Genomic DNA, 22,803 nt, shown 5'->3' with positions numbered 1-22,803 from the left:
CAGTGGTCCAGGGAACTTCTGTTCCCGTGGCATTGGGGTGCACCACCTTCCAAGCACATGCATGTGTTCACCAACCTGGAAACTCTCTGAACCCCATACTTTTGGGATTTTTATGGAGGCTTCCTCATGTAGGCATGATCCATCATCAACTCAACCTCTAGCCTTTCTTCCCTTCCAGGAGGATGGGGGCTGGGGCTAAAAGCTCCAGGCTTCTAATGATGGCTTAATCTTTCTAGTAACCAGCCCCCATCCAGGAGCCCATCAAGCATTGCCTCATTAGAGCAAAAGATGTTCCCATCACCCAGGAAATTCCAAGGGATTTAGGAGCTCTGTGTTAAGAACCAGGATCAAAGACAAATAATTTGAACACACAGGGCTCCTGGTGCTTTTATCACTTAGGAAATTACAAGAGTTTTAGGAGCTCAGGTGCCAGGAACTGGGGTCAGAGACCACATAAAGATTTTCTATTATTTCACAGGACACAATTCAACCTGTAACATTCCCCTTTGAGCAGTGGGCTCCAGGAGCCATATTTCTACCAGGGTATCTGGGGAGGTCCAGGGAAGTCCCACTTTTTTCAGGAAGGATGCCTTCTGTAAACTTCACATGATTCAAAACGTTGCATACCAAGACCCATGTTTCCCCATAGGAATGAATGTGAAGGAGGCGATGAAACGCGCTCGCACAGCTCGTAAATCTATAACCATCTTACCATATTTTTGCTTTTGATGCTGCTTCGTGTCTTTGCTGCGTTATCTCTATCCGCTGGCACTCTCCCAAATTTTCTGCACCGCCTGTCACGGAGGTGGTTCAGTCTTCTTCACGGTGTTCTATCACGTCCAATAGCCGCTCCAAAGTATTGATTTGGGGGCGTGGTTTTCAGCATTGACCTCTCTACTTCGTGAACGACGTTGTTGAATGACGTTGTTATAGCTTTTTTAAAGTTGTTTATAATGACAGTGAGTGGCAAAATAACAGCTCAGTAGTCACAAAGAGGCAGTTGCTGGAGTCCAAAGCATGCTAACAACTGTGTGATTTGCTCCATAGTGACACAGAAAGTGGTCGTTTTCGGCTGTAGTGGCGCCGCCTTGTGGCATCAGCGTAAACACAATTTATAATTTATTCCAACCCAACAGTTTTGAAATTGCTCAGTATTTAACCGGTTAAAATGTTCTCTTTCTCTGGCATTTGTATGATTTCCAGTTTACACATGGGGTGGCACTTTGATCATGTTTTTATGTGGCACTGTGTCAAAGTCACAAAATTCATATACGTATATGATGCATACTACAGAAAGGCTGGAACTTGGCAGTGTGGCTCATGCCCCAGCCGAGACATAAAAGCTTTCTTGTCTTTCCTGTCACTCCTGTTCGGGGTCTCATGGGAGCAGGAGGATGCAATTCTCAGAGAGCAGTTGGGCCCGAGCATAAAAGCCCATCAATAAGGAGCAGGTGACACTGCCACAGCTGGGTAATTTGTCTCTTTGCTCTTCTGCAGCCCATTCAGTGATGATTTATTTGTCCCAGGGAATAGATGATGGCAGGTTTGTCCATATTTTACACTTATGAACCTGCCTGCTCCTCTTCGCCTGGCTCTGCCCATCTGTCTTTGTCCCTGCTCCTCTCATTTCATTTCACAGATTGGGCAGTAGGTCTTGGCAATGAGTTATGAAGGTAGATTCCATGAGGGCATCTTTGAGAAAGGAGGGAGGGAGAAGAAGAAATGGGTCAGCTCCCTGCAGAGAGGGGAGGATGAACAGGTTCAGGAGAAAGAGATGTCACAGACTCAGTGGTGAGCAGGAAGAGACCTCAGAGAGGAAGGGGAAGGGGAGATCCTAGAACAGAAGACAATGATGCTGGGGAGGCCTGCTCGTAGAAGATGGCTTGAAGAGCTGAGTCCAATCCCAATAATTAAGTTGGGCCTAGTGCAGAACATAATTGTGGTAGCCAGCCTCCAAGAATCTCACTTGTTGATATTCACACCCTTGTAATGTCCCCTCCCACACTGAGCAGGGCTGACAGGTGTAACCAATGGGATATTCAGAAATGACAGAGTGTGATTTCCAAGGCCAATTCATAAAAGTCCTTGGGGGACTTCCCTGGCAGTCCAGTGGTTACGACTCCGCGCTTCCACTGCAGGGGGCATGGGTTTGATCCCCGTTCGGTGGAACTAAGATCCCACATGCTGCACGGCCTGGCCGAACTAAAAAAAAAAAAAAAAAAGTCCTTGAAGGTTCCACCTTACTCTCTCTTGGATCACTCGCTCTCGGGGAAGCCACCTGCCATGGGGTGAAGACACCCAAGCAGCACCTGGAGAAGCACACATGGCAAGGAACTGAGGCACCTGGCTGACAACCAGCACTGACTTGCCAGGTGTGTGAGCGGCCCACCTTGGAAGCAGATCCCACAGCCTCTGTCAGGCCTTCAGATGACCACAGCCCAAGACAATATCTTGACTGCAAAATTGTGGGAGACCCTGAGCCAGAAACAGCCCAGCTAATCACTCATTCCTGAATTCCTGACCCATTTGGAACCGTGTGAGATCATAAATGTTTATTGTTTCAAGCTGCTAAATTTGGGGGTAATTTATTCTGCAGTAACTGGAAATGGTCTAATTATATAACTCCTTATTTGCAGAATTGTCATCCAACATCCATCTGATTACTGCCCAGAATGCATGGTCCATGGGGCAGGGACCCATTCATACCAGGTGCTCAGTTAACGAGCATTGCATGTCACTGAGTGCCACAAAGACAGCCCCCCTGCCCTGCCACTTCAAGCAGGGTAAATGGGGTTAGTTAAGCAAGGAAACGATTCTGGGGTGGAGTGGATGTGTGTCCCGGGGAGAGGGAAAGGGCCACAATTAGGATAACCATACATCCCAGTTTGCCCAGGATAGAGGGGTTTCCTGAGATAGGGGACATCTAGTGCCCAAACTGGGAAAGTCTGGGGTAAACTGGAATGAGCTGATCACCCTAGCTGGGGTGGGGGTGGAGATCTCGAAGCTGAACTTCCAGTGTGCCAGCCACACTGGTTCACATGGCCTGGGTATGCAGACTCATCTCCCATCTCTCCCGGTCAGGGGTGAGACCGTGCTCCCGGAGGACCTAGTTTGATCCTCCTATCCCACTCGAATAGGGGGAGATGGGAAGACCATCTTAGAAATGCCTAGACCAGCGTGAGGAGGCTGCAGGTAAGCCCTCCCTTGTTTTCTCCAGCAGAGGTGGCCAGAAACACCAAGAATTTGGTGAGGACTCTCACCCTAGACCAGGAGGGCCAGCCCTTCCCTGTCCAGGGGTCCTGGCTTCCTGTGGCTTGATTGCCAAATGCCCTCCACCACATGGCCAATAAGTTGCTGTGCAGCCTCTGTTGGCACAATCCAGTGACAGGTCACCAAGGCTGCCCACTCCATTGTTAGGAAAGTATTCCTTGTACTGAGAGAGAAGATGCCTCCACATCATCTCCACCCTCTGATGACATTCGATGGTGCTGAACAATCCGAACCCATTCCTTCCTGGGGGCCCTTTCGCGTACTGTGCACACATTGCTTCCTCTGCCTGAGACTCTCCTTGCCCTGCTCCCTTATGGCTGACTCTCCCTGCTTAGCCTTTAAAGCTTAGGTCTAAAATCAGGCCACCTGTGAGGCCCGATCAAAATGGTCACACCCACCTCTACACGCCTGCCACACCTGGTTCCTCCACCGCATGACACCAGTGACACGTTACTTGCTACACCTCCATCTACCCAACAGGGCTTTTCCTGAGTGGCTGTGTCTGGGAACCCTCCGATCATGCTGACTTCCAGAATGAGGAGCTCACTCTCTTTTTGTCCCTCTGATAAACCCAAGGAGCAACTGGGCCCAGCTGTGTCTTCTTTGTTAACACAGAGAGCAGGCCCCAGGCTCATGGCCCTCTGCCTTAGCTACAAGGTACCGGCGATACTGTTATCTTTTGCAGTATCTGTTGCAAATACTTTTGCATTTATTTTGATGGTTCTGCCTGTGTGTAACAGTTGATTTCGGTTTTTCATTTATCATGATGATATACAGTATCCTTTTAAAATAAATCATGCAAAGAATACATGTTCATTGTAGCAACTTTAGAAAACACAAGAAAAAAAATCATAGTTCAAGCCTCACTTCCTTATAGAAGTTATCATTGACCCTCAAAGTCTATATAGGACCTCGAATTTTCTCTTTCCTGCTCTCCATTGTAAGTCCTCATAGCTCCACATACTTCTTCATAGCCTCTATCACAGTTGGCAAAAAATATTTTTGTGTATATTTTTCACTCATTCAGTAAATATTTAGTATGTCAGGCAGGAGAGGGGAGGGGAGGGGTAGGCCTAAGGCCTCTGCCCAGGAGGTTAGTACCAGTTTGATTTTGTCTCCCTGGCCAGGCCTTAAGTTCCAAGAGGGCTGGGGGCTTGTTGTTCTGGCTGCCTTTGGTGTCTCAGAGCTAACCACATGGCCTAGCCACGTGGACTCAATATTTGCTGAAGGAATCACAAAATCAAAGCCTGTCCTCACTCCTCCACCCCAGGCACACCACGCTGACCGTCAGCGTCAGCCTCAGCGGGTGGACATTCTTTTAGGCACACATCCACTCTCTCTGGAAGCTATTAGGCTCCTGGGCCCCCCTGTGGGGTCTGCAGGCCCTCTGCTCCTGCTGAGGTCTGTGATCTGGGGGATTGTGGGCCGAGAGGAGACTAGTTTGGAAGTTAGGCACAAGACCTGGGCAGAGCAGGAGAAGGGCGTGGGGCCCCAGGAGACCCAGGCAGCGATGGTAGGGGGGGATGGAAAGGGAAAAGGAGATGATGGAGAGAAAGTGCCCCTGCAACCCAGAGCCTTGTCCATCTGTCTTAAATTGTTAGGGGGTTTTCCTTTCATAATGTGATAAACGCTATCTGTGCCGGCCCCCCCCCTCCACCCCCGCCCAGGAACGCACAGGCGCACATAACTGTATAGATTTCAGGGGGCTTACTCGCCCTCTGCCGCTCATCCTTGAGTGCCCCGTTAAGAACCCCTGGTATTATTGTTCAATGCTCCCATTTTACCGGGGTGGACACTGAGGCCCAGAGTGGGCAAAGGGTTTGCTCCAGGTCACAGAGCAAGTCTGTAGCAGAGATGCAGAGGCTCAGAGGACAAGAATAAGGACTTCTGCCCAGCATCTAAGTTGCTGAATGCACAGGGACTACGCCCACCTGTCTGGGTGGAGAGGGGGCGGGCGACCAGGTGGGGCGGGGCTTACTCACGTTCCGCCTCCGCTGCCGGGTTCGGGGGCGGGGCCTTCCTCCAACCAGCAGCGCTCCAACATGGCTCCGCGTCTGTGCAGCATCTCTGCGGCGGCTCGGCGGCTGCTGGGGCGCCCGGGGCCCGGGGGCCGGGACGTTGCGGCTGTGGCTGCAGCGCGGTATGATACGGGCCGGGCCGGGCCAGGCGGGGACGGCGCGCGTGGGGGGTGCACGCGTGGGGGCCAGGGTCTGGGCTTGGGGGATGGGCAGAGACTCGGGCTTGTAATCTAGTGGTTAGTGGCGGAGCCATGGGGAGGAGGTCTGTTCAAAGAACGGGGGAGGTGGGAAAGGTATGCGCAGGGTCTTTGTCCTATTGGATGCCTGGCTCTGGGCTGAGAATGAAGGGTAGGGTGAATGAGAGGGGCAGGTCCTGGGCCCTGGGGAATGGGAGCTGTCAGAGGGCAGGAGGAGTGGCCCCTTCCCAGGCCTTTGCGGTGATTGTGAGATAGTCCCCCTGGGGGCTTCTAGGAGAGGCAGCACCTCCTTCTGGAAGTTCTGGGAGTAAGAGATATGGGGAGCAATGGGAGATCCCTAAAGGCTGTGGCTGAACAGATCCTTTGCTCCCCAACCTTGAACAGTAGAAGTGGGGCAAAGGAGGCCTGAGAAAGGATGGGAGTTGCCCAGGGTCACTCCCCCTGCCATCCTGTGGCGGCACTGGGTCTGGACCCAGGCCTCCTGACACCACTGTGCTCTTTGCACCACAACTGGTGGCCTCCTGGGAGAGGGAGGCTGGCTGGGCCATGGGCTGGGCCTGGGCTTTTGTTTGGTCCCTGCTCTGGGCTGAGGCAGGGCTGGGCCTCCCTGACTGGCCCTGGGTGGCCCCTCCCTTCTCCGTCTCTAGCACCCTGTACTTCCCCCGTCTCTGCTCTTACCACCCTGTACACACTTGCCTGTCCCTGCCACTAGAGCATCACCTCATATTTCTGTTTACCCAGCCCCTGGCACAGGGCTCACAACAGTGTATGCTCAAGAACATTGGCCAAAGAAGTGAGGACACCTGTCCCCCCACCTGTGGAAGGGAGGGGTCTGTCCTGCCCAACAGCCCAGGCATGAAGCTGCAGAGTTCTGTTAGGCTTTGCTGTGAGATCTTCTAGAGTGCTGTGCAGTGGGGGTTAGGGGAGGCTGGGAAAGAGGAGCCAGGCATGTGCCCCCAACCTGACTGCCCAGTAACTGGGGAGAAAGCTGATAACATGGAGAGAGCCTAGAGTTTGCTTGGCACCAGCACATCTAACTCAGCCTTTTTCAGTGGGGTGACCTTGCATGAGTCATTTGGCCTCTTGAAGTCTCAGATTCCTAATCTGTAAAATGGGGTTGATAAAGTAGGATGTATTTCATAGAGTTGTTGAGGATTAACAAGGCCATGTGTGCAAAGTACCCAGCCCCTGGTGAATTTGCTGCAAATGTTGCCCCTCGCCCAAACCTGTGTCTCAAGAAATTTTTTCATGAGCCTCCAAGATGTCAGGGCTGAAGGGGCTTTGGGGAGATCACCTTCTGTGAGCCCCTTGTTTTCTAGATAAGGAAATGGAAGCTGGGGGCGGGACCACACTTCCCCAGGGTTACAAAATTGGTTGGTGGTAAAGCCATCTGTGTGGCGAATAGCCAGAGGCCACAAAAGGAGCATGGGACATAAAGGCAGCCTGCTGCTCCTCACTTATCCACTCCTTAACCTTGGATGGGGCACTGAACCTCTGTGATCCTTGGTTTCCTTCTCTCTAAAGTGGGGATGGGGATCCCTGCCTGGTGTTTTTCGTAGGATTGCTGTGCAGGTACTTGGATTAATACTTATCAAGTCCCTAAAGGACTGCTTCGAAGTTACTTACTCCCTGGTCCCACCTTACTCCCTGGTCCCACCGTACCTGGGAATCCTGCCGACCCTCCATCTGCCCCGTATCTCTCTGGAGTCACCAGAGGGGCCCTCTGGCCTCTGAGCTTTGGGGGCCGCTTGGGTACAGACCCAGTGTGGGCTTTGAAATCGGATAGACCTGGATTGGAATCCTCTTGGCCATTGATTAATTGTTTTCGAATAAGGCCTGGTACATCTCTGAGCCTCATTTTTCTCAATTTTTTTTTTTTAAGAAATCTTTTTTTTTTTTAAACGCATTGTTTACTTTGTTTATTTATTTTATTTATTTTTGGTTGTGTTGGGTCTTCGTTTCTGTGCGAGGGCTTTCTCTAGTTGTGGCAAGCGGGGGCCACTCTTCATCGCGGTGCGCGGGCCTCTCACTATCGCGGCCTCTCTTATTGCAGAGCACAGGCTCCAGACGCGCAGGCTCAGTAATTGTGGCTCACGGGCCTAGTTGCTCCGTGGCATGTGGGATCTTCCCAGACCAGGGCTCGAACCCGTGTCCCCTGCGTTGGCAGGCAGATTCTCAACCACTGCGCCACCAGGGAAGCCCTCTATTTTGTTTTTGAGCCTCATTTTTCTCAAGAACATATTGTGAGGATCAGTTCTCAGCACATAGAAAGTGCTCAGTACACAGCAGTTGCTACCGCTGCATCAGTAATGCTCTCGTTAACAGAACTTTAGTTCTTCCGGTTTGTCTTCCAAAGACAGACTTCAGGAACAATAAGCAGAAATGTGGCCCCTTTCTTTTTTTTTTTTAAATTTTATTTATTATTTTTGGCTGCATTGGATCTTCGTTGCTGCGCACGGGCTTTCTCTAGTTGTGGCGAGCGGGGGCTGCTCTTCGTTGCAGTGCGCGGACTTCTCATTGCCATGGCTTCTCTTGTTGTGGAGCACGGGCTCTAGGCACACGGGTTTCAGTAGTTGCAGCATGTGGGCTCAGTAGTTGCGGCGCACAGGCTCTAGGGCACATGGGCTTCAGTAGTTGTGGCACGCGGGCTCAGTAGTTGTGGTACACAGGCTTAGTTGCTCTGCAGCATGTGGAATCTTCCCGGATCAGGGCTCGAACCCGTGTCCCCTACATTGGCAGGCGGGTTCTTTTTTTTTTTTTTAATTTTTGGCTGTGTTGGGTCTTCGTTGCTGCAGATGGGCCCTCTCTAGTTGCGACGAGCAGGGGCTACTCTTCATTGTGGTGCGTGGGCTTCTTATTGCCGTGGCTTCTCTTGTTGTGGAGCACGAGCTCTAGGCATGTGGGCCTCAGTAGTTGTGGCATGTGAGCTCAGTAGTTGTGGCTCGCAGGCTCAGTGGTTGTGGCGCACGGGCTTAATTGCTCCACGGCATGTGGGCTCTTCCTGGACCAGGGATCGAACCAGTGTCCCCTGCATTGGCAGGCAGATTCTTAACCAGTGTGCCACCAGGAAAGTCCTGTGACCCCTTTCAGCCAACTCAAAACAGAAGAGTGTTTCAGGAATGTGCACAGAGCTGAACTTCCTAGCATATCAATCTAGAGCATTCCAGAGCATTTTCATGTGGTGAGGCACCAGACCGTTGATCCCTATTGAGAGTGCGAATGTGTCTCAAAAGTTCTCATCTGGGACAGATATTTACTGAGCAACTCCCATGCTAAAAGCATTGTGCTGGTACCCTGAAGGATGGAGAACGTCAGCTCTAGGCTTCCGGTGTGGCTGGGGAGACGAGACGTATTCACATGAAAATGATGGAGGGGCTGAGGGCGAAATAGGAGAGGCTTTTTTTTTTTTTTTTTGGCCGTGCCCCACATGTGGGATTTTAGTTCCCCTGACCAGGGATCTAACCTGTGCCCCCTGCAGTGGAAGCACAAAGTCTTTTTTTTCTTTTTTAATTGGAGTATAATTGCTTTACAATATTGTGTTAGTTTCTACTGTACCATGAAGTGAATCAGCTATATGTATACATATATCCCCTCCCTCTTGGACCTCCCTCCCTGCCCCCCCTCCAGCCCCCCAGTCCCCGAGCCCCCCAGCCTCCCAGCCCCCCAGCGCCCCAGCCATCCCACCCATCTAGGTCATCACAGAGCACCGAGCTGAGCTCCCTGAAGCACAGAGTCTTAACCACTGGACCGCCAGGGAAGTCCCAGGAGAGATGTGTTTATGGAAGGGGTTGAACTGGTTTTTCTAGGCCTAAGGGGCATTCTTCTTTTTTTTTTTTTTTAATTTATTTTATTTTTGGCTGCATTGGGTCTTCATTGCTGCGCGCGGGCTTTCTCTAGTTGCGGCAAGCGGGGACTACTCTTCATTGCGGTGCGCGGGCTTCTCATTGCGGTGGCTTCTCTTTGTTGCAGAGCTCGGGCTCTAGGCGCACAGGCTTCAGTAGTTGTGGCATGAGGGCTCAGTAGTTGTGGCTCGCGGGCTCTAGAGCACAGGCTCAGTAGTTGTGGCACACGGGCTTAGTTGCTCTGCGGCACGTGGGATCTTCCTGGACCAGGGCTCAAACCCATGTCCTCTGCATTGGCAGGCGGATTCTTAATCACTGCGCCACCAGGGAAGCCCCACCCTTGGGGCTTAATATATTCTTAATATAGTTTAGATACCAGAATCTTTGGTGTTTCTGGGATGATTTACTGAGATTACATGAAAAAAAGAAAGAAAGAAAGAAAGTTGGGACTGCCTTAGAGCAGTGATTCTCAGGCCTGAGTGTGCATCAGAATCCCTTGGCAGGCTTGTTAAAACCCAGATTGCTAGGCCCACACCCAGAGTTTCTGTTGCAGTGGGTCTGGGATGGGGCCTCAAAACTTTTAACACGTTCTCAGGTGTTGCTAACGATAGGGAATCTTGGCTCTGTGGTCACCAAATTTAAGAGGGAATTGGGGACTTGCCCGGCAGTCCAGTGGTTAAGACTCTGCACTTCCACTGCTGGGGGCATGGGTTCAGTCCCTGGTCGGGGAACTAAGATCCCACATGCTGCGTGGGGCGGCCAAAAAAATAAATAAATAAAAATTAAAAATTAAGAAAAGTGGGGGGGGCTTCCCTGGTGGCACAGTGGTTGAGAATCTGCCCGCCAATGCAGGGGACACGGGTTCAAGCCCTGGTCCGGGAAGATCCCACATGCCGCGGAGCAACTAGGCCCGTGAGCCACTATTACTGAGCCTGCACGTCTGGAGCCTGTGCTCCGCAACAAGAGAGGCCACAATAGTGAGAGGCCCGCGCACCGCGATGAAGAGTGGCCCCCGCTTGCCACAACTAGAGAAAGCCCTAGCACAGAAACAAAGACCCAACATAGCAATCAATCAATCAATAAATCTTTAAAAAAAAAAAGAAAAAGAAAAAAGGGGAATTGACTCTGGAAAGCTTGGCAAAATAGATTAGAGCTAGAATCCCAAGTGGAGACATCCAGCCTTGTTTTATGGGCAGTAGGGATCCATAGAAGATTTTCAAGTGGAGGAATAGCATCACGACCATGGTGCATTACAAAATTGATGGGCAGGTTAGGACAAAAGGGAAAGAATGGGAGCCAGGAGTTCAGTTAGGAAGTTAGGTAGGAAGAGTGATATTAGCTGCACTGCCGTGTCTGCCCCATTCTCTACAAGGCGATCCTATTGCTCTTATTTTATGGATGAGGTAAATGAGGCTCAGAGAGATGACGCTGGTCTGGGATTAGTGCTGGATTTGTCCAGAACCTGTGTTCTTAAGCACTAATTCTGCTGGTGGTGGTGGGGATGGAAAGGGCCCCTGACTCCCAAGTCCACACTCTGAGCCAAGGTCCACACTTTCGCTCCTTTCTTACCTCTCAGATTTCATCATTTTCATGCACCTGTGTCTTAGCTCCCCCCACACGCCTGCACTCGTTCCCCAAACGTGGTCTGAGCATGTGCCACGTCCCAGCACTGTTCCAGGCACTGGGGATACAGCAGGGATACACGAGACAGACGAGATCCCTATCCTCCTGGGGCTCTGCTTCTAGTGGGAGACAATAAACAAGGCACATAATAAACAAAAAAAATTCTATAACCTGTTAGAAGGAGCTACAGAAAAATAGAGAGCAGGGTGAGAAGAGTTGGGGAGTTCAGGGACAGGAGAATGTTGTGATTTCATTGAGAAAGTGAAATTTGAACTCTTGAAAATGTGAACCCTCGGATGCTAGCTTCAAGTTCAGACCCTGCCCTGGGATATTCTTGGGACCTGTAGAAAAGATCTTTAGAGATAGGCTGCTCTACCCTGCTCTTTTGACACGTGGGGAAACAGAGACCCAGAGGCAGGAAAGATTAGACAGTGGTGGGAGGAGATGGGAGCCCATCAGAGCTCCTGGACCCCCTCACTCCCCAGCCCCCGGGGTCCCAGGCTCTCTCTTCAGGGCTGGCCACTTGGCTGTTTATCTTGGTCAGTGCTGATGTTAATAAATTACTCAAAGCCCAGTCCTGGAGCAAAGGTCTTTGTTGACAAATAGTAGGAGTGGCTGCCCTCCCTGTCACCACCCCTTCCAGCAGAAGCAGCCTCTCTACATTCAAACCAAGGGTCAGGTCCCTCTGCCAGTGGCTTTGTTAAAAACACCTGGTTCTTCACAGTATCTACCTGATGCTAGTTCCCCAGGTTGGTGCCAGATCTGAGGTGGGGCTGACTTTAGAGGAAAGAGCTCTGGGTTTTTTCCTGAGCTCTCTGCCCCTGATTTGCTATGTGACCTGGGGACAAGTTTCTTAACCCTCCCACCTCCGACCTTCTATTTTCTCATCTCGAAAATGGGGGCATTAATAGTATCAACATTATGATATCATTACATAGATTCAGCGGGATCATGTTAAGCTGATCACAGGTCCCTGGCACAGAGGATATCCTTAGCCAACATTAGCCATAGTGAGGCTCCCTTATTCTGGTCCCAAATTTTTCACAGACTACATCGACCATCTGATGATAACTGTCTTTGTTTTTTGTTAATGAAGCAAATACACACAAAATGATAGAAAGCCTATGAATTTGGAAATACTTTAAACAGTTTTTTTTACCTTTACAAAAAATTATAATGAGTAACGAAAAGTTTAACCATCTTCCTCTTCCCTCTCCCAGGTAAGCAGTATTAACAGTTTGGGACTGGGAGTTCCCAGGCAGTTCAGTGGTTGGAACTCGTCACTTTCACTGCTGTGGCCCGGGTTCAGTCCCTGGTCGGGGAACTAGGATCCTGCAGGCTGCTTGGCGTGGCAAAAAACCAACCAACCAACCAACCAACCAACAAAAAGCAGTCTGGGACAAATTGTTACTTATCTTTCTCTATGCTTATACAAATATATCACCACTTTAGGATGCTTTTTAAATTTTATCAGTCCCAGTACTTGCTCCATATTTTGGAGAAAAGCAATACTTTGATTTGCAAAACGTTTATCCTAGCCACAGAAAAGGCTTGAAAAAGGAGAGGACTTGCTGATGGGGCCCCCACTGCCAGGCTCCTTGGCTAGAAATCATCTAGCGGGAGGCTAGTGTTTCAGACCTGGCTACAAGCTGCACCACTGCTGTTAAGTAAGATGATTTACCACCTCTGGCAGCCTAAAAGTAATCCCCACCCCTGCTGGGACCTTGTGTGGGGAGTGCAGTTATGATCTGGCAGGACCTGGTGGTTGGTCCCCCTGCTCTGAACAAGGCACGTCATTCATTCATTCATTCTCACAGCAACATAGCAATGTGCACAGGGCAGATATTTGTCAATTAAGTGTTGGCTGGATGAGTGAATGAATCTTGCCTTGTGATGCCTTTGACCCCCTCTACCTGCCTTTATCTGCCAAATCAGCCCTGGAGATTTGGAGACTGGCCAGATCACCTCCTCTGGAGAGCCAACCCAGACTTCCAGAGGCCAAGTTCAGGCTCACACATCTGGGCTCTCCCAGAGACATCTGGCTGTAACTGTGTTCCAAGGTCCACTTCTCCCAGCAGACTGTGACCTCCTCAAGGACAAAGTGTGCTTGTCTTGGGCTCTCCATTTGTGGGGCTGGGATTGGGCACAGGCCAGGTGTAGTGTGAGCACCAGGGAGGACGGTGAGTGCAGCCCTCTCGTCAGAGGGGACATAAATTGCAAAGAAAGCACAGAGTGAAAGAGCCTGGTGTGTTCAGGGAGAAGCATAGCTGGAGAGCGGGATACACAGGTGGGGGATGGACAGGATGGGAGGCTGCCAAGGTAGGTTGGGCTGTCATGGGCTTTGGACATCAGGCAAGATGGGTGCGGGGTTGATCCTCTTGGCAGGGGATGCAGTTGTGTGGTCCAAGTGGAGGACCTCTTGGAAAGGGGTGAAGTGGAGGCAGGGAGGCTGGAGAGAGAGGCGGGAGGTGGGGCTGCCTCTCCTGGCCTCCTGAGGCTCCGCAGAGCTTCAAGAAGCGAACTGGACAGCCAGGATCTCTGTAGAAAGGACCAGGTGTGCTCAGCCGGCTCCAATGACATGACATCTTCTGGAGCTGCCATGGGATTCCGTGGCTGCATTCCCAGAAATGTGTGTCACTAGCCTTGGGGAGCAAGGCATCTGAGCAGATGTAAGCAGGTCCCCCCTGAACTCCTCTGTCCCGCAGCTTCTATTCCAAGGACAATGAAGGCAGCTGGTTCCGTTCTCTGTTCGTACACAAGGTGGATCCCCGGAAGGACGCCCACTCCACCCTGCTGTCCAAGAAGGAGACCAGCAACCTCTACAAGATCCAGTGTGAGTGGCTGCTGAGTTGGCCAGCCCGCCCTCCCAGGGCCTCTGGGGGCCTGCAAGGCTCCGGCTGGGACTTGAGAGGGTCTGGGACATCCCGAGCTGTCCTGGGAGCCCAGGCCCTGTGGGGCTACCCCCAGCACAGCTCCCCACAGACACCCCGCTCCCCCTCGCTTCACCTCCTGTTATCTGTCCTCTGTTGCAGTTCACAATGTGAAGCCCGAGTGTCTGGATGCCTACAACAGCCTGACGTGAGCTGACCCTAACCCTAACCCTCCTGTCCCGGTCCCTGCTTGGGTGGGGGCCTCTATCCCAGCGCTGTTCTCCGTGCAGAAATCCAGGGGGGTGTAGATTTCAGAGCCACAAGTCCTCTCGTGTAGACTCTGCATCTTAGAGATGGGGAGACTGAGGCCCAACTCTGCGGGCCTGAGTTGGAAGCCTCATCTCAGGGGCTCTGGTGGCTGGTGTGAGCCCTCTCCCTTCTCTGTGCCCCTCCCGCAGGGAGGCTGTGCTGCCCAAGCTGCACCTGGATGAGGACTATCCCTGCTCGCTCGTGGGCAACTGGAACACATGGTACGGGGAGCAGGACCAGGCAGGTGAGCTGCCCACCCCCCAGCGCCACTGCTGCCCAGCCCAGGTGGCTGCCCTCCACTCCCTCTGCAGCGGCACCCAGAGGGGTCTTTCTAAGTGCAGCCCCCGTCAGCTCACTCCCCTGCCCAAACATCTGTGGTGGCTCCCTCTGCCCTTGGGGTGCCCCACGAGGCTCTCGGGCCCTTCCCTGCCCAGCGTCAAGCCTTGTCTCGCCACGTCCTCCTGCTCACTGCACCATCCCACCCAGGACTTCTTTCTGTTCTTCAGATGGATAGTTTTTCCCTCTAGTTCCACGCTCTTGTTCATGCTGTTTCATCAGCCTGAAGCATTCTTTCTCCCTTGCCTCCTCTACTTGGCTCACTCCTCTACTCACCTTTTATTTTGGTGTAGACATCACCTCCTCCTGGAGGCCTCCCCTGATTCCCTCCACCGCAGCTGGGTGAGGCACCTCTCCTGGCTCCCCAGCCCCCAGGACTTGCCTCTTCACAGCCCTGATCATGTGCCCTGTTCTGTCTGTCTCCCTGTGGAGGTGGTGAGTTCCGGGAGGGCGGGGCCCCTGCCTTTCTTCACCACTGAACCCCCGGTATGCCGTATGTGTTTGTGGAATAAAAGGGACTCTTGTCTGAGGTGGTTCCTTACAGCTTCCCAGCGGTACCCCCAGCACGCCCCATCCCACCCCAACATGCCCACCTTGGTTGGCACCAGCTGTGAGGACCCACACATGAATTTGGTTCACTCATAGCATCCCAGCCACTTAGAGGGGCCTTGGCATTTAGATCTGCGCTGTTCAGGAAAGTAACCACTAACCACGTGTAGCTGTTTCAATTTAAATTGGGTAAAGTTAAATAAAATGAAAAATTCAGTTCCTCAGTCACACTAGTCACATTTCAAGTGCCCAGTGATAGAAATATGTGGCTCGTGGCTACCATCTTGGATGGCACAGCTGTAGAACTTTTCCATCATAGTAGAAAGTCCTTTTGGACAGTGCTGATTAGACTGCGTACAGCACAGGGAGCTCCTCTGGTGCAGCTCTGATAGAGGGTCCTCTATGCTTCCCTTGAACACTCACAGCTATGGGGAGCTCACTACCGCGTAAGCCAACTTACCTCATCCTTCAACTGCCCTGATAATTGTATGTGTTTTTTTTTGTTTGTTTGTTTTTTAAATCTGTGATCTGCAGTTAGGTAGATTCTCTTAATCATTTATTCTGTTTCAGTAACAGTCACTGACACATTAATAGTGGGGTAAGAGAAAAGCTGTCTTCCGTTCCAGCCCCTACAGTTTTCCCGCTTTAGGTACAACCTAATCAGTTCCAGCAGTACTTCTTGTATTCTTCTAAGTATCTGCTAATTGAGAAATGACGTTTGAGGAATGGGAGCGTGAATTTTAAAGCATGTCCTATATTTTGTGTATCTTGAGGGGTTGTCCCCTATGTAGAATCATCTGGGGAGCAGATCCACTGAGCCACCCCCTGGGAGTAGGGCTCAGGAATCTACATTTTAATGAATTTAATGAATTCGGTTTTTTGTAAAAAACCTCCAATCCATCTTCTAGATGGAACACTATCATTGTTAGAAAATTCTTTCTTCTCATGGGCCTTGGATGCCCTCCTTGTAACTTTTACCTCTTGGCCCCTAGAATTAGGCTAATGCCTCTTCCACAGGTCAGCATTCCTGGTCTTAATAGACTGCCATCCATACAGTACTTTTGCTGTTTCCCTTGGAAAGAGGCCTTTAAACCATAGGCTCAGACCATTTTGCAGATGGGAAAATCAAGGCAGAGATAGAGTCAAAAGGCAGGTGAGCGACCAGCTGGGGATAAGTAACAAGAGTCTGAAATGCCAAGCCACTGGCCATCCAAATGCTCTCAGCCTTAGCCTGCCCGATTGACCTTTTGGGGACCTTGCTCCCTTGGCCCCAGCCATGCTCCCAAGCATGACAAGACTGTTCCTTCTCTTGCACACAAACTAGGTTTCTTTATTACTGGAAGATGTATCAGGGTTTTCCTAGGGCTGCTGTAAAAAGTACCAACTACTGGTGGGCTTAAAACAACAGAAATCTATTCCCTCTAGTTCTGGAGTCCTGAAGTCTGAAATCAAGGTGTTGGTAGGGGCGTGCTCCCTCCAAAGGCTCTAGGGGAGAATCTTTTCTTGCCTTTTCCAGCTTCTAGCGGTGGCCGGAAATCCTTGGCACTCCTTGGCTCACAGATGCATTGCTCCAACCTCTGCCTCCTCAGTCACGTGGTGTTCTCCCTGGGTGTCTGTCTTCACATGGTGTTGCCCTCTGTGTCCAAGTCTCCCTCTTCTTATAAGGACATCAGTCATTGAATTTAGGGCCCACCCAATATGACCTCACCTTAGCTTGACTATCACTAGAAAGACCCTATTTCAAATAAGGTCACATTCTGAGGTTCTAGGTTGGCATGAATTTGGGGGTGGGGGTGGAGGACACTATTTAACCCAGTACAGAGACTGTGATAAAAAATGCAAACGGTACAAAGAGTTTGCAATGAAAAGTAAACCTCCCTCCTGCCTGTGAACCCCAGGCCTCAGTTCTTTGCCCCAAGGGTATCTCCTGTCACAATCTCGATAGCTCTCCATCGAGAGGTGGTACATAGACCAGCATCTCTGGATATGTTCCTCCCCTTCTAAACACACGTGGTACCATACCTCACGTGCTGTTCTGTTCCTTAGTTTTTTTCCTTTAATTCAGTGTTTTGGAGTCATCCATCTCTGCCCATCAGACCTACCCCTTCCTTTGGCCCAGCCTGTCCCTCACAGGCCTGGTGGTCTGCTTTACGCATGCGCAGCTCCTAGGGTACAAGTTCACGTCTGATCCTCTTGTTGCTATTTAAAGAAGTTTGGGTGGGAGCGTTATTCTCATTTTCAAGATGAGGACATTGAGGCCTAGAGGGTTCAAAGGCCACCTGGCAGAGCTGCAGCTTAAACCTAGGTCTCCGGGGCTTGTGTCTGGCGTTCTCCCCTGCCTAGTGCTGCCCCCACCAAGGCAGAGGGAACTCAGAGAGTCCTGGTGCTACAGGGAACCAGGCTGGAGCCTCCCCTTTTACATACACACCTAACCAGCCTCGGGGTAAGCAGGGCAGGGTCCCCGCAGCCCCCTGACCTGTACCCTCCTCCCTGCCCCCCAACAGTGCACCTGTGGCGATTCTCAGGTGGCTACCCAGCCCTCATGGACTGCATGAACAAGCTCAAAAACAACAAGGTATGTTGGCGTCCACTCGGCAAAGCTCTCCGGATGCTGGTTCTGGCTCAGCCCTGTGCTGGGGGCTGCCTCCGTCAGCCTGTGGGACACACCGATGGGGCCAGGGCACTTCCTGGCTGCCGTGCCCAAACCACCATGCCCGCAGGAGTACCTGGAGTTCCGAAAGGAGCGGAGCCAGATGCTGCTGTCCAGGAGGAACCAGCTGCTCCTCGAGTTCAGCTTCTGGAACGAGCCACAGCCTAGAGCCGGCCCCAACATCTACGAGCTGAGGACGTACAAGCTCAAGGTGCCTCCCCCGCCAGGTCCCCGCCTGTCTCCCACCCTTCCTGCAGCAGCGCTGCTTTCCTGGTACCCTGAGGTGGGCGGGCCTGGTGCCCCAGCATCTAGATTGGGGCTTCTGGCCCCAGAACAGAGGTGTGTGTGCATGTGTGCACACGTGCACACCCAGGTGTGAGTCAGGGCCCCGTGAATAAGGTGAAGCGGCCCCAGGAGCTGCAGAGACATGACAGTTTCCCATCCCCACCCAACAGTGGTGCTTGAAATACCAGAAGGGGGCTCATTCGCCTCCTCTGCTTTGGTTCTCTTTCAGCCGGGAACCATGATCGAATGGGGGAACAACTGGTGAGTGGTGGTGCTGGGGAGTTGGGGGTACCCTGCACACCTGCCCCACCAAGGCCCCTGGTGGGGCACCTTTCCCAGGGCCCTGTAGCAGGGAACCCGTCATCCTCCATGCCATCTCCAGGAGATGGTGATGATCCAACCAGAGGGGTGAGGATCCTCTAGACCACTGTGGTAGAACACCCAGCCAGCGGCTGCACCTCCATCACCCTGGTCCCTGATCATTTCTGAGAGCCAAGGGCCCTACCTCAGGCTCCTCCCTTGATGTGTAACTGAGAAACCAGCCTGGGAACACCCCGGAGGGCCCTTTGCACCGGCCCTGGCCTCTGCCCCACACTTTTCTGCCATCCCCAGGGCTCGGGCCATCAAGTACCGGCAGGAGAACCAGGAGGCAGTGGGCGGCTTCTTCTCGCAGATAGGAGAGCTCTACGTTGTGCACCATCTCTGGGGTAGGCTGGGGACCCTCCAGGACCCTCTGTGGCCCCCTTTCTCCACTCTCAGTCCATGTCAACAATGCGAATACATTAGTGCCCTTGTGGAGCTTACATTCCAGCAGAGGGAGACACCACCTCAGACATAAAGTAACAGAAAAGATAATTTCGGATTATTACAAATCATAAAGAGAGAGGGAGAAATAATGAAGAAAAATATGGGAAGCTTCATTGGCTTAGATAGACTAGAACGCCTCTCTAAGGAGGTGAAATGTAAGCTCAGCTAAAGGATGAGGAGTCAGCTGTGAATTGCCAGGGAAGGGTATTCCAAGTAGAGGGAACAACACGTGCAAAGGCCCTGCGGCGGGGAAAGGCCTTCAGGGTTTTGAGGCATGCAAAGGAGACCTGTGTGGAGGGAGTGGGGAAGAGAGTGGGAAGATGTGGATGGGCCAGGTTAGACTGGGTCTTGCAGGCCATGGGGATGAGATGAGTTGGGATTTATTCTTTTTCTTTTTCTCTTTTTTTTTTTTTCGGCTGCACCGCGAGGCTTGAGGGATCTTAGTTCCCCGACCAGAGATCGAACCCAATCCCCCTGCACTGGAAGTGCAGAGTCCTAACCACTGGACCATCAGGGAATTCCTGGGATTTATTCTAACTGCAGCGGGCGACCGCTGCAGCGTTTCAAGCAGCATGAAATGACCTGATTTGTGTTCTAATGATTCCTCTGGCTGCCATGTGCTTTGTTGGGAGCACTTTGTAGGGGAGCAAGAGAGGATGTGGGGCATCAGGAGGTGGTTATAGTAGCTCAGGAGGGAGAGGATGGTGGCCTGGCCTAAGGTGGTGACAGTGAGGATGCTGAGAATTCCACAGATTCATTGGTCTGGAACCAACGGGACTGGTGGACGAATTGTCTGTCTGGGGTGGGGGAGGGAGAGAGGACCCCAGGACTCCAAGACTCCTGTTTGAGCAGCTCTGTGTTGCTTACTGAGACCCTTGGAGGAGCAGGTTGGAGAGTCAGGAGTGTACTTTTGGTCCTTAGAAGTGTTACCTTTGAGACACTGACACATCTGAGTGGAAATGTCAAGTGGACACTGGATAGTCAAGTCTAGAGCCCAGGGGAGAGTTTTGGGCTGGAAATACACAAGAAATGTACCGATTGGATGAGATTGTCAAAGCAGACAGTGTTTGCTAACAGTTGGAGGCATCAGGGGAGGAAGAGACAGCAGGGCAGGGTTTGGGATAACGGAAGGAGGGCCTTGTGCTGGGTACAGGCTCAGATCCTCTGTGCCTCAGGAATGAGCCTATGCCTTCCCCACAGCCTATAAAGACCTGCAGTCTCGGGAGGAGACCAGAAATGCTGCCTGGAGGAAGAGGGGCTGGGATGAAAATGTCTACTACACAGGTGAGCACCTCCTCTGAGGTCATCTGCCAAGAGCCCTATCTGAGGATGGAACCCCTCTGCAAGTAGATCTGACCTCGTTTGATTACCTCTCGTGATGGAGAACTCACTTTCAGGACAATGAGTTAGTAGGTTCCTGTCCTGGTGGCATGCTCCCCGGGATGCAGGCTGTCCTGGGTGAGTGCTCCAAGGGGCAATAACACAGCCAGGTGGTCCCTGCCTCAGAGAAGTGTTGTAGTTGAGCACACAGTGTGACCTTGGGCCTGGTTCTTCACCTCACTGATGCTGTTTTCCATCTGTAAGGTGGCAATGGTGAGAATGCCTCCCTCAGAGGGCTGGAGGGAGGGTTCCAGGAGCTAATTTATGAAAAGTGCTTGGCCTAGACTCTGGCGCAGAGGAGGCGCACAGTCAATTTTTTCGAGCAAGTTTTTTGCGTACAGCATTTGCCACTTTGCCGGGACCCCTGGGAACCACCTGGAGTCAGTAGGTGCTGATTGAGCACTCACTGTGTACCAGGGACTGTGGTGGGCAGGAGTTGGGAGGCAGAGAATGCCCTGCCCTTAAGGAACTTACAGCTGAGCTTCCACACTTACCAGCTGGTGTGCGGGAGAATGCATCTCCTGAAGGAGTTAGCGTGGTCCCAAATGACAGTGTCAGCATCCCCTGGAAGCTTGTTAGAAATGCCCAATCTCAACCCCCTCCCTCCCCGCACTGAATCAAGATCTGCCCTTGGGCTTCCCTGGTGGCGCAGTGGTTGAGAATCTGCCTGCTAATGCAGGGGACACGGGTTCGAGCCCTGGTCTGGGAAGATCCCACATGCTGCGGAGCAACTAGGCCCATGAGCCACAACTACTGAGCCTGCGCGTCTGGAGCCTGTGCTCCACAACAAGAGAGGCCGCGACAGTGAGAGGCCTGCGCACTGCAATGAAGAGTGGCCCCCGCTTGCCGCAACTAGAGAAAGCCCTAGCACAGAAACGAAGACCCAACTTGGCAATCAATCAATCAATCAATCAATAAATCTTAAAAAAAAAAAAGAAAATCTCTTAAAAAAAAAAAAAAAAAGATCTGCCCTTGAACGAGAACTGTAGGTAATTTGTAAGCACGGTAAAGTTTACCTTCACTGAGCAGGAGGAAAGAGTCTGACCTTCTGGGTGACCTTGGGCTGACCCGCTCTGGGCTGCAGCGTCCCCACCTGTAAAATGAGTCAGTTGAACTAAATCAGTGTTTTTCAAACCTTAGCCCTTTGAGGACACCCTCACAGCTTTTGTCCTGCCAGTTTTCTTCTGCTACAATTATTTTCTTGATCTCTTCCTTTAAATCCCCCTGCCTTGTTCTTCACCTAGCTTTGTCCTAAGCAATAATATCTGTGAAATCACTTTTAAACTGTGATGGTTATTTTTTCACATACATAGGAAATAAATATATAATTATGAAAATTTTTAAAAATTTATTTATTTATTTATTTATTTATTTATTTATTTATTTATTTACTTTTGGCTGTGTTGGGTCTTTGTTGCTGCGCTTAGGCTTTCTCTAGTTGCGGCGAGCGGGGGCTACTCTTTGTTGCGGTGCGCGGGCTTCTTATTGCGGTGGCTTCTCTTGTTGTGGAGGACAGGCTCTAGGCATGTGGGCTTCAGTAGTTGCAGCATGCAGGCTCAGTAGTTGCGGCGCACGGGCTTAGTTGCTCCACGGCATGTGGGATCTTCCCGGACCAGGGCTCCAACCCGTGTCCCCTGCATTGGCAGGTGGATTCTTAACTACTGCACCACCAGGGAAGTCCCAATTATGAAAAATTTTAAAAGCTGCCTTTCATCACAGCCTAAGTCCCCTCGTATCCCACAGTTTGGGAGATGTGGCGCTCTCCATGGGCCATTCCAGGAGAGCAGTGGGGTTTCCCTGTCTCAGCATCCCGGGTCTCCTCCTCCTTCAGGGGCTAGTTTTGGGGGGTTGGCTCACCTCAGCCCCCTCTGCCTCAGTGACCTCTGCCTCTCTCTCTGCAGTCCCCCTGGTTCGACACATGGAGTCTCGGATCATGATCCCTTTGAAGATCTCACCTCTCCAGTGATGCTGCCGCTGCCTCCACCTCCTCCCACCTCTCCCTCAGGGTAGCCATGGACAGAGGAGATCCCAGCCCTGATGTCTTGGTTTTCTCTCAGACTCTGTGGACTCTGGGGGTAGTGCTCAGCTCAGAGAAGGGGGAACTGAAGGATGATGGGGTTCTGAGAACTTGCAGCCCTGTCCAGACCCTTCCCACCTTCCCTGCCCACCTGTTCCCCTGTGCTGGAAGCAGTTGTTAATTTCTCTGAATGAAGAACAGCAACCTTTTGTGTCTTTTCACATTTTCCCCTAAGATTCCTCATCTCAAGGCCACCAGTCCATAATCATCACCATGGAAATCCTCAGCTTTGCTTAAGTTGCACAAAAGGTAGTGTGTCCAGTGGTTAGAGGTGGGGTGGGAAGGGAGGAGGTCAGACCAGGCCAGGCTCTCAGGAATTCCCTGGTCTCTACTGGGCCACCCACTTGCTGGACAGTCTGAGCCAAGTCCCTTCTACTGGAGAAAAGCCTAGAACTGCCTCAAGAAGCAAAAGGGAAAACCCTCAAGTTAGCTAAGTCAGTAGGACATCCACATATTCCACTCAGAAAGCCTGGGAAAAGGGATGGGAGCTGGGAAGGACCTGGGGGAGGGAAACAATGGAACAGGAACCCAGAAGGTGGAACTTAGAACTCAGAACTTGGGTTTGAACTGAAGAATTTGGAATACAGAAT

The 22,803-nt window shown here is 51.6% G+C and overlaps 1 protein-coding gene across 1 annotated transcript; it reads left to right on the top strand.

Moving 5' to 3' along the window:
• Positions 1-5,269: 5,269 nt before the first annotated feature.
• On the top strand, positions 5,270-22,362 carry NIPSNAP1 (nipsnap homolog 1). Its single transcript, XM_082354734.1, has 10 exons — positions 5,270-5,410; positions 13,656-13,783; positions 13,983-14,028; positions 14,279-14,373; positions 17,519-17,589; positions 17,735-17,875; positions 18,179-18,210; positions 18,562-18,656; positions 19,957-20,040; positions 22,038-22,362. Exons 1-10 carry the CDS (start codon positions 5,313-5,315, stop codon positions 22,100-22,102), a joined length of 855 nt encoding a protein of 284 aa, XP_082210860.1. The 5' UTR covers positions 5,270-5,312; the 3' UTR covers positions 22,103-22,362.
• The last annotated feature ends 441 nt before the right edge of the window (positions 22,363-22,803 follow it).

This window comes from Balaenoptera borealis (genome assembly GCF_965194805.1).
Source record: "Balaenoptera borealis genome assembly, chromosome: 14".
In the NCBI taxonomy this organism is placed as follows: Eukaryota; Metazoa; Chordata; class Mammalia; order Artiodactyla; family Balaenopteridae; genus Balaenoptera; species Balaenoptera borealis.
This window is presented reverse-complemented; position numbering and strand designations above follow the sequence as displayed.

Bases quoted from the DNA above. Each gene is read 5' to 3' on its own strand.
- NIPSNAP1 (XM_082354734.1), top strand. From the start codon at position 5,313: ATGGCTCCGCGTCTGTGCAGCATCTCTGCGGCGGCTCGGCGGCTGCTG. The intron at 17,876-18,178 runs GTGCCTCCCCCG...GTTCTCTTTCAG, and splicing joins TGAGGACGTACAAGCTCAAG to CCGGGAACCATGATCGAATG. The intron at 18,657-19,956 runs GTAGGCTGGGGA...CCTTCCCCACAG, and splicing joins CGTTGTGCACCATCTCTGGG to CCTATAAAGACCTGCAGTCT.